Source organism: Hemiscyllium ocellatum, chromosome 24 (assembly GCF_020745735.1).
Source record: "Hemiscyllium ocellatum isolate sHemOce1 chromosome 24, sHemOce1.pat.X.cur, whole genome shotgun sequence".
Lineage (NCBI taxonomy): Eukaryota > Metazoa > Chordata > Chondrichthyes > Orectolobiformes > Hemiscylliidae > Hemiscyllium > Hemiscyllium ocellatum.
This window is the reverse complement of record NC_083424.1, coordinates 44,945,904-44,957,538: the sequence shown is the minus strand read 5'-3', so window position 1 is coordinate 44,957,538 and position 11,635 is coordinate 44,945,904. Positions and strand designations below refer to the sequence as shown.

General features: G+C 42.0%; 1 protein-coding gene across 1 annotated transcript; it reads left to right on the top strand.

Moving 5' to 3' along the window:
• Positions 1 to 403: 403 nt before the first annotated feature.
• LOC132827179 (cytochrome c oxidase subunit 6A, mitochondrial-like) lies at positions 404 to 6,160 on the top strand. Its single transcript, XM_060843741.1, has 3 exons — positions 404 to 518; positions 1,876 to 2,018; positions 5,926 to 6,160. The coding sequence occupies exons 1-3, from the start codon at positions 428 to 430 to the stop codon at positions 6,016 to 6,018; spliced, it is 327 nt and encodes a 108-aa protein (XP_060699724.1). The 5' UTR covers positions 404 to 427; the 3' UTR covers positions 6,019 to 6,160.
• Positions 6,161 to 11,635: the final 5,475 nt, after the last annotated feature.

Sequence of the window (11,635 nt, the reverse complement as noted above, 5' to 3'; positions counted from 1 at the left end):
CCACGCCCAATCATTCTGACCCCGCCCAATCATTCTGACCCCGCCCAATTAGTCTGACCCCGCCCAATCATTCTGACCCCGCCCAATCAGTCTGACCGCACCCAATCAGTCTGACCCCGCCCAATCAGTCTGACCCCGCCCTCTACCGGAATGACCACGCCCCTTCAGTCTGTCACCCCGCGCCCTCCTCATACCTGCCCCGCCCCTTCAGAGTAGCCCCGCCCCCCATAACCTGGTGCCGCCCCCTTACGTCTGGCCCCACCACACCCATATTTTAAAACAACACTACGGTGTTGAATGAAGTGATGAAAACACTCCAGCTGCCGTCGTGTTGAGAATAAAATATTTTAATTTTTTTTCGCTGTGACCTCTGCCCCGGTTCGGCGTGTTTCCGGCCAGTTCCGCGCCTGCGCATTGCAGTGTGAAGATGGCGGCGGTTTGGGGTCGGATGTTTCGCCGGAGCCTGAGCGGTGTCGGACAGCTGTCTGCAGCGGCCGCGTCCGAGGAGCACCAGGGGGGTGAGCACGGCCGGGGGTCACTACATGGGGAGGAGGTGGACACACGGCCTGCCCCGGGGGTAGGAGGGGAGGCGGACACTGGCTGTGACCTTGGCCCCGCGGCCCTGTCCAGGCTCTGGATCCGCCCCGGAGTCTCACTGACTGCAGTCCCGGGGGTGGGGGATGTGAATGGGGTGTGGAGAGGGGGGTGTTGTCTCCCGCCCCCTCCCCCGTCTTGGGGCCTGACTGCAGTCCGGGGTGGGGATTGATTTGCGGGCGGGGGGGGAATTCTTTCTCCCTCCCCACCCCCAACCCCTCACCCCCTCACCCCTCACCCCCACCCCCACCCCCACCCTCACCCTCCACCCCCACCCTCCACCTTCTTGCACGGTTAGTGAGATAAACGTCGCCGCCGTTAAATAAACGGCACCTGCACCAAACGGAAACAAAACCCCGATAATTCCCTCATTGAATGTATTTCCATATTTTCTTTGGTTTAAATTCCCAGTGTTTAGATGCAGTGGGAGACTGTGAGGTTACATGTGTCTGCTTATGGTTGTGGTTGCAATAATACAACTTCAAATCGCTATCGTAGTCATGTGCTGAAATATGCTAGTGCGCATTTGTTAACGGCAGCTGGGCCTCATTTGTCTTCACCTTGTGTTAGGTGTTAAAATCCTAATGCCTGCGAGTTCTTTTTGAGTTCGAGGTGAGGATGGCAGTAATGGGGAGGAATGACCTAGATGTGAACCCTTTACACCAAATTATAATCTGTTTTATTTGCTGATTTTCATCTCTTCTGAATGTTATTTGCTAATTACCAAAGCTGTTCCTTCTATGTGGTAGAAAATGTGAAATATATATCAAGTTGAAGATTACATTTGGATTATTTGGTACAGATCAACAAAATGAGTTAATCATTCAATAGGGTACTAGAATTTAACAGCAGCTGCTGTTAATTTCTAGTACCCTATTGAATGTTTAACTCATTTTGTTGATCTGTACCAAATAATCCAAATGTGATCTTCAACTTGATATATATTTCACATTTTCTAGTCAACCTGTTCAGAGATGTTATGATGTAGTCCTGGTTCAGGTGGGACTTGAATCCTGGTTTCCTGACTCAGAGGGGCTGGTGTCCCCACTCTAAACATTGAGAGTGCACCTAGAAACACTGGTACTATTTTGCCATTTTATTGCATTCATTGTCTAACAGTAGTGAGGCTAAAAGTGCCTGACTACTATTGGTCAACACAATTCACTTACAATGGGACTAAAAATGTAGTGGAATCACTTCCTTTTTGTGTAAAGGACTAAGTATATTGTCTCCAAATATATTTGATTGGAATGTACGTTTGTTTTCCTGTCCTCCCGGCAGCCCGTATGTGGAAGATTCTGACGTTTATTGTTGCGATTCCTGGTGTAACTGTCTGCATGTTGAACTGCTACCTGAAGGCACAGCAGCACAGCCATGAGAGACATGATTTTGTTCCTTATGAACACCTCCGCATCAGGACCAAAGTGAGTACTGTATCAAACTTCAAGGATTGTTATTAGCATGGAAATCTTGTGCTGTTGTAGAGTTAACAAATGATGCATGTGCACAAAGTTGTCAACTGTAAAGTATCAAAATTAGCATCCCTCACTTATTAAGTCAAATTCTTTAAAACATGAGTTCTCTGAAGAAAATCTGATGTGAAATACAAATACCTGGAAAATTAGAGTAAATCACCTTATGTCTAAAGTGTTTATTAGTTATTAAAGATAACATAATTTTGGATTTCTGTTATTCTGAACTTTGGCACAGAAATTTGAAAGCCCAAACATTGATCTAAACTCTTCCTTTGGACTAGTTGGTGTAACCTGACTTCTGTTTACCATATTAAGTGAAACTGGCAATTCATAGTTGTGAGCACCATAATTAATGGTAATAATGTTCTTGTTGTGGTTCTGTTCGCCGAGCTGGGGATTTGTGTTGCAGACGTTTTGTCCCCTGTCTCGGTGACATCCTCAGTGCTTGGGAGCCTCCTGTGAAGCGCTTCTGTGATCTTTCCTCCGGCATTTGTAGTGGTTTGAATCTGCCGCTTCTGGTTGTCAGTTCCAGCTGTCCATTGCAGTGGTCGGTATATTGGGTCCAGGTCGATGTGCTTATTGATTGAATCTGTGGATGAGTGCCATGCCTCTGGGAATTCCCTGGCTGTTCTCTGTTTGGCTTGTCCTATAATAGTGTTAATCAAGTGACAAATCTGTGTCAATTGAAATGTGATTCATTCTTTTTCATCCAGTAGTAAGGTTTCAGGGAATTGTACCATATACTATTTATTGAGAAATTAGTTGAAAAATGTGGCATTGAAAAAAAGCAGCATCTGAAGAGCAGGAGAGTTGACATCAACAATGGCTGATCAACAGCCTATGCCTGAAACGTTGACTCGCCTGCTCCTCGGATGCTGTGCTTTCTCCAGCGCCACACTTTTCAACTCTGACTCTCCCAGCATTTACACTCCTCACTTTATTGGGAAATTAGCTGACTCAAGCAGTTTTTTCAGTTGATTCCAGAGACAACTCATAGTCATACAGCATGGCAACAGACCCTTTGGTCTAACTCATCCAAGCTGACCAGATTTCCCAAACTGAACTAGTCCCACTTGCCTGCATTTGACCCATATCCCTCTAAACCTTTCCTATTCATGTACCTGTCCAAATGTATTAAAATGTTATAACTATACCTGCATCTACCACTTCCTCTGGCAGTTCACCCTCTTTGTGAAAAGGTTGCCCATCTGGTCCCTCTTTAAATCTTTCTTCTCTCTCTTTAGAATTATGCCCTCTAGTTTTGAACTCCGCTATCCTAGGGAACAGACCTTTTGCTTTTCACCTTATCTATATCCCTCTTGATTTTAAGTTGAATTTCTCTTCCTCTTCTGGCTTCATTAGGTGTCGAGTTGGATCTGGAGGAAGTGGGTTAATGGAGTGAAAGATGATTTGAGGCATTCACCCTAAGATCAAAGCATCAACATTTTTCCTGCCTGTGGCGCACCTTTGATTTAAATAGCTGTTGACCCATTACCCATAGAGAAACTGTTTCTTAATTTCAATATCTCATATAAAACTGGAGAATACTTGACTGACCCCAAGTGAAGAGCACACTGATGAAATGAGATTATGTCTTGCCCAGTGAATTTCCTCTGCTGTATCTGCAGAAGTAGGCATGTAGCATGTGATGATAGGATGATTCTGGGCTGCTCTTAGTGGCTGACTCACTATTGACTGGATCAGTTTGGGGGTGATAGTGTTTGAAAAGACCTGACTTTGCCAGTCCCTCACTTTGTATAATACTCTTGTCTAATGTCATGTTTGGTTGGAGATTTCAATAGATTCTCTTATTTTTAATTTGAAGCTGAGGGGGAGTAATGACAATGGATCACAGGCATTTACAATTTTGAAGTTAGTTTAATTTTAGTTCACATCTTTTTTTTAAAATTTTTTTAAAAGATATTTTTATTAGAAATTTAATATTTTGACAGATTTACAAAAATAAACAGAACTTTCAAGCACAAACATTAATATAAAAATAGATCTTAAATATATAATCATCAAAATTCAAAGGAATGATACTAAAGAAGAAAGAAAAACAATGAAACTCAGTTAACTACTAATCTAATCCACAATTATCCAGAGTGTATAGTTGAGTCACTTACATCCTTCAAACAAGAGAAAATGTTCTCTAATACACTCATAACAGTATAATAAAAAGGAAACTATTTCCAAACAATAAGAACAAAAAAAAAACATGTTTGAATGGAGATCCTCCCCCTTGTTCTCAGGGGGCCTTACTTCCTTTCTAAAGGTCCACCATATCCTCACCCAAACAGTGTCCCACCCTTGACCCGGGCGCTCCTTAATAGGATTTAGATATAATACCGAGCTAGAGTTAACAGTGAGCGCCCCACCCCTACCCCTCCCCACCCATACCTGAGTATATCTGATAGCATCAATGCCACGTACAAACACACATAACTATAAAATTACAACTCCAACAAATTACAGTTAAGTATAATAACATAAAATAGCAAGGGAAGACAACCCTGCTCCCAGAAGCAAAAGTAAAGTAGAGTAAAGTATCCACTTCTCCCCACGGAGTGTGGAAGAGGCAAGCCAACATAAATTGTCTCTTACAATTTATTTAAACGAGTCTAAAAGTTCCTTAGCCTCTTCTGGTGATCTAAAATTATACTCGGATCCTTCGTGGTTAAAGCATAACGTCGCTGGGTAGCGTAAGGTGTATTGAATATTTAAGTTCCTTAGACATTTCTTCACCTCATCAAACGCCTTCCTCCTTCGTGCCAAAGCCGGGGAGAAGTCCTGAAATAACATAATCTTGGATCCTTCATGGATCATAGCTTTAGGATCCTTTCCAAGATTTCTGGAGGCATCCAGGAGTATCTGCCTCTCCCTATAACTCTGCAGCCGGAACAGGACCGGGCGTGGGCGCTGGTTTGGGCCAGATCCGCGTACTGCGACCCGGTAGGCCCACTCCACCCTTACCCGGTCAGTTTCAGCCCCCAGGTTTAAAAGCTGGGGCAACCATCGCTCCAGAAATACTACTAACTGTCCCTTCTCTTCTTGTTCAGGGAGGCCCAGAAGACGGATATTCTTTCTCCGATTTCTATTATCCAGGTCATCCATGTAGATTTCAAAGGCCCGGACTCTCTGCTCCAGAGCTGGCACCTGTTCTGCAGCTGTTTGTGCTGCAGCCTCAGAGGTCGTGGCCTTTAGCTCTGCCCCCTCCACTCGGCCCTGTAATTCCTCGAGAGCCTGGCTGTACTTTTGTAGCTTTTCTTCGAATGCATTCCATCTCTGTCTGGATTCTGCGATGAAATTGACGAGTGTCGTTTCCAGCCTGGCAATCATCTCTTCAAGGCCTGTTTTTACATCAGCTGCAGCCGGAGGAGAGGAGGGTGGGGGAGGGGTCTTTGTTTTCTGAGAGCTGCGGGATCCCTTTGGTTTACTCATTATCCACTTAATATTAAACTGCTTAAATATAATAGTAAGCAGCTAATTAAGGTTAGAAATGTTTTTTGGGTGGTTTGGTAAGTGTGGTGGGGGTGAGTAACTCACTTTACCCAGGTTTTGGGAAGAGCTCTGTAAACTCAGACTTGCTGAGTCGCCGCCATCTTGGATCTCTAGTTCACATCTTCACTCGGGCACTGTCAAGGACTTTTCAGTTTTATAAGTGAGATACCAAAATTAATGGGTTTTAATGGGAAATTAATCTGTACAGATAGTGGGCTGACAGGTATTTTAACCAAAGGTGCTCCACAAGTTGGATAAACTTTGACACTTTGATCTTAAGCAAGGTGAATGACTTGGTCCACATTTTGCCTTCTAACAGTTTGACTAATGTACTGTTTTACTATTCCATCCACAGCCATTCCCTTGGGGTGATGGGACGCACTCCTTCTTCCACAACCCCCATACCAATCCTCTGCCCACTGGCTTTGAAGATGCAGAGGAACATTGAAAATTTGAAGCTGAGAAGACTGGCCTGGTGTTCACGTCTAAAAAGATCATGTGAATGTGTGCATTATTTTTAAAAAGCGGATATGTAATGTGTTCACCATTAATGAGGTAACACCATAATAAATATACTGTGAAAAATTCAATTGTTGTGGAGAAAATGAATGCTGTTGGATCTGATGGGTTGAGCTTTAGTTAATGACTAAAATACAGGAAATTTTAACCTGCTGTGAGGCTTTTGAGGGAATGTTCTATGTGGTGCTTGTGAATGTAACATTTTGTAACAAGTCCAGAATAAGGCCAGCTTCTTTCTGAGCTTGGACCCCACTCATTACCAATGTTGGAAACTATTCAGACCTGGGATTTGTTACCATCTGTTCTTCGCTCCAGTAAGAAATCGATATAAAGCAATGGATTATGTACGTACATCTAGTGCTCAATATCAGGTTATCAAAATTGACAGCATGAAAGCAAGTAAAAGGGCTTCATCATCTTGGAATCAGAAATGTGCACCATGGAAGCAGACTCCTTTTAGTCCAACTCATCCAGGCCAGCCATGTATCTTAATCTAGTTGCATTTTGCTGATATCCCTCCAAACCGTTCCTATTCATATACCTATCCAGATGCCTTTTAAATGTAATTGTACTAGCTTCTACCACCCTCTGCATGAAAAGGTTGCCTCTTATGTTGTCTGGTTCACACCTCAGTCAAAGCAAAACGCTCAGGCACTGTATAGTTTTTCCTCCTTCATTTTTATTCCAGGTCCTTGGGGGGGGGGGGGGGGGGGGGGGGGGGCGGGGAGGGGAGATAGAACGATTGCCCATGTGCACAGAGACATGAGTTCTTGGTCAGCAGACTCTTGTTGAATTATATAGTCACTTACAAGGAGCAGCATCCAGATAAGGCATGCTGATTGGAGCAGTCACCCAATCGATGAGTCTCAATAATAGAGATTAAGCCATCTGGTGTTTATACAATAAATGTTCTTAACTGGCTTCACATGAAGAATGCTTTTCACCTTGATTTAACTGTCTTTGCATAATGAATACTTCATTTTGTTAACTGGCTTTGCATAATAAATTGCCTCCAGCACCTCATTGTTTACTGCAAATTCTTCTCTGATCCAAGTCATGTTAGCTGAGCCTTTTGTCGAGCAACCCTAAACTTATCTCTGTCAACCTGCTTGTACCTTATACACTTTCTCATTCCCTTGTTATTATTTCATTGTAACCACCTAGATAGTACTACCAGCTTTCATAAGACTGTCAGCCAGTATTTAAGCAAGTTATTGACACACAGCATACAATGATTATAACAACAAAAAAATTACTAGTCTGTGCAGTAAGTAGAATTTGAAGAATCCTCCCATGTGGAAAAAATTAACCACTAAAGTTATTAAATCCACAGTCCTTGGTGACTACTCCAACCCCTTTAAGTTGAGTGGAAACAGTTCTCCAAAATCTCCTTCAGTAAAGTCCAATCTGAAAACAAAATTCAGTCTGTCCTTGCACACCACTCCACTAATAAGTCTCGATTCTTGGATAAGGGCAGTTAAATACTTTAACTGACGAGACTTCCATCTGTGTGGAGACGCTTCAGATAGAGGATACCAGCTCATCTGAGCGTGCAGTGCAGCTGCAGGTTAGGTGAATGCAGCAATCTTAGCTGCTTCTGCTGTCAAATGTAACAAAGCCAACTGGCTGTTTTGATGTTTGCTTGATATGAATTTTCATATCCCTTAAACGATCAAAAGACAAGGTAAAGCTCACATGGTTTAATGTCCATAGGGAGGGCACTGACAGAAAGCTATGGACCTCTTCATTGTTGTTAGCTTCTCCACTTTTCATGCTCGTGACTGGGGAGCTGATTGAATCCATTGGATCAGGTTGTGGAGGGTCCAAAGGCATGCTTTACCTGTGAGTGAAGAAACTCTAGAGACAAAGTTAGCTGTTGAAAGTACCTTTGTATTTCCCCTCATTCCTTGCCTGCCAAGACAGTCACACATTTAATTACACTAAATTGTGTCTGACTATTTCAATATCTTTTGAATTCTTGAAGTCTATTACTCTGTTCACTATTACTGACATTATCAAGCTTTATACAATCCATAAGCTTCTAAATTCTAAACAATTTGTCAATTATAAACAACAATCAACGGTCCTAAAATCAAACCTTTGGGGGACCACATTCAGATTATTCAAAAATTATTTTTCTTTAACAAATTGATACTTGGCTAATGTGAAAGCTGTCAGGAAAAGTATTTCAAAAGTCTGGAACAGCAAGAAAACAAAATATTCAAGAGTCAGTTTCTGTTCAGATTTCAATCTCAAGTATTCATGGGAAGCATATGCAGAATATTCTAAAATATGTTTTCCAAATGAAACTTACCAAATAAAACCGTCAGAATTAGTGTCAACTTTGGTAGAGAACAACATTCTTTGAATTTGCAATATGAAGGGGGCCAGTGAAGTCTTAATAATGAACAGAATTGAAATAGTTCAGCCTTAAGTTCTAATATTCTCTAAAATCTTTAACAAAACATCAAACTCAAAATGCACTCTTTTTATGAACACTCTGCATGAAAAATACAACTACAAAGGTATTTTAATACAATACTCTCATCTGGCTAAAGTATGACCACTGACCCAACTGTTTGTTTCAAACAAGCACTGTAGAATTTCAAACAAATCAGGGGTTTAAGGCGCTCAATTAATTGGTTTTGAGGCGTCCAGTTTGATAATTTTAAAAAGGACATAATGGTGTACAATTTCAATATAAAATCAAAATCTGCCCCTTTACAGAAAAACGAATTGAGATCCTGATTCAAACAAGGCAAAACAGTTCTTTAAAAGGATTTTCTGAACCAGTTTCAACAAACCAAAATTTTGAAACATCGAGCCCTCTCAGTGTGGCACATTTTACATTGAATTTGTCCTTTTTCAACACAACTATTAGTACAACCTTAATTTCAGCGTTTCTATTTTTTTTGCATCCTTTCATTGAATTTACTCCTATAAAAAGAGAAAGCCCTCACAGCAGAACACATGGTGCCACAGTCCAAGCCGCTCCCTTTCCCAGAACAAAGACTCAAAAGAGTGCATTTTGAGTTTGATGTTTTGTTAAAGATTTTAGAGAATATTAGAACTTGAGGCTGAACTATTTCAATTCTGTTCATTATTAAGACTTCACTGGCCCCCTTCATATTGCAAATTCAAAGAATGTTGTTCTCTACCAAAGTTGACACTAATTCTGACGGTTTTATTTGGTAAGTTTCATTTGGAAAACATATTTTAGAATATTCTGCATATGCTTCCCATGAATATTTGAGATTGAAATCTGAACAGAAACTGACTCTTGAATATTTTGTTTTCTTGCTGTTCCAGACTTTTGAAATACTTTTCCTGACAGCTTTCACATTAGCCAAGTATCAATTTGTTAAAGAAAAATAATTTTTGAATAATCTGAATGTGGTCCCCCAAAGGTTTGATTTTGTCACTAGGGGACTTTAACCTCTTTTGCACTTTACTCCTCAAGGAGATCAACCCCCAATTAAACACAGAGTACTCAAATCTCAATTTAACATAGCAAACCCGAATCCCACTTAAACACAGAGAACTCAAACCCCAATACAGTGCAGAGGATATGAACCTCAACAAAACACAGGGGACTTGAACCTCAATTCAACTAAGAGGACTCGAACTCCAATACATATGGAGGACTTGAACCTTAATTAATCCCCCCGCCACCAATACAGCGCAGAGGAAATATAAACACTACTGCAGTTAGGCGGTAGTGTGGGGGTAAAAGTAAAAAATATATAACCAGGAGAAAAAAAACTACAGTGCAGAGGACTTGAACTTAATTAATCCCCCCAAATACAGTGCAAAGGACTTGAACCTCGATTCAGCCCAGAGGACTCAAGCATCTGTTTGTCAGCATGCTTGTAAAACTGTCTCTCAACCGAACAAATTACTGCTCAAGGAGTCCGTAGAATAGAGAATGATTGAAAAGAGGGACCGTTTCCAACTCACAAGTATATCAAGAGGGACCAAGGTTTAAAATCTTACCTTGTCGGCCCGTCCTTCTCAATGACACCAATGTTCTGGGTGATCGCTGACACCGTCCAATCGTAACTATTCATTTGGATCCTACCGACTATGCCTATATTATTGTCTCATTCCCGCTTCAGTCAAAGCAAAACACTAAGAGACACAGTATAGTTTTATCTCCTTCATCTTTATTCTGGGCCCTGACGGGAGAGAGAATGATTGCCCGTGTGCACAGAGACATGAGTTATCGGTCTTCTCTCAGACAGCAGATTCTTGATGAATTATATAGTCACTTATAGGGAGTTGCATCTGGATAAGGCAACATTTATTTTGATTGGGTGACAATTACAATTAGCGAGTTTCCATAGTACAGATGAAGCTTTTCACCTTGTATAACTGTCTTTGCATAATGAATACTTCTTCATGTTGTTAGCTGGCCTTGCATATAATGAATGCTTTTTCACTTTGTTAACCTACTACCTTGCCTCCAACACCGCATTGTTTACTTACATTGTCTGATCCAGGTGAGACCAGTGAGCCTGACCTCAGTGCTGGGCAAGTTGTTGGAGGGAATGGATGTACATGTATTTGAAAAGGCATGGACTGATTAAGGATAGTTAGCATGGTTTTGTGCTGGGAAATCATGTTTCAGAAACTTGATTGAGTTTTTTAAAGAAATAACAAAGAGGATTGATGAGGGCAGAGTGGTGGACATGATCTATATGGACTTCAGTAAGGCATTCAACAAGGTTCCCCAAGGGAGATGGTTAGCAAGGATAGATTAGGTTACTTACAGTGTGGAAACAGGCCCTTCGGCCCAACAAGTCCATACCGACCCGCCGAAGCGCAACCCACCCATTTCCCTACATTTATCCCTTTACCTAACACTACGGGCAATTTAGCATGGCCAATTCACCCGACCTGCACATCTTTGGACTGTGGGAGGAAACCCACGCAGACACAGGGAGAATGTGCAAACTCCACACAGTCAGTCACCTGAGTCGGGAATTGAACCCAGGTCTCTGGCGCTGTGAGGTAGCAGTGCTAACCACTGTGCCACCGTGCCGCCCTAATCTCATGGAATACAGGGAGAACTAGCATTTGGATACAGAACTGGCTCAAAGGTAGAAGTCAGAGAGTGGTGGTGGAGGGTTGTTTTTTAGACTGGAGGCCTGTGACCAGTGGAGTGCCACAAGGATCAGTGCTGGGTCCACTACTTTTCATCATTTATAAAAGTTTTTTTGGCCATGAGCATAAGAGGTACAGTTAGTAAGTTTGCAGATGACACCAAAGTTGAAGGTGTAGTGGACAGCGAAGGGGGTTACCTCAGATTACAATGCGATCTTGATCAGATGGACCAATGGGCTGAGAAGTGGCAGATGGAGTTTAATTTAGATAAATGCAAGGTGCTACATTTTGGGAAAGCAAATCTTAGCAGGACTTATTCACTTAATGTTAAGGTCTTAGGGAGTGTTGCTGAACAGAGAGACCTTGGAGTGCAGGTTCATAGCTCCTTGAAAGTGGAATCACAGGTAGATAGGATAGTGAAGAAGGCGTTTGGTATGCTTTCC

What these genes read in the sequence shown, in the direction of transcription:
- LOC132827179 (XM_060843741.1), top strand. Translation starts at nt 428, where the DNA reads ATGGCGGCGGTTTGGGGTCGGATGTTTCGCCGGAGCCTGAGCGGTGTC. An exon ending in GTCCGAGGAGCACCAGGGGG is followed by an intron (nt 519 to 1,875) that starts GTGAGCACGGCC and finishes TCCTCCCGGCAG; the next exon opens with CCCGTATGTGGAAGATTCTG. An exon ending in ACCTCCGCATCAGGACCAAA is followed by an intron (nt 2,019 to 5,925) that starts GTGAGTACTGTA and finishes TTCCATCCACAG; the next exon opens with CCATTCCCTTGGGGTGATGG.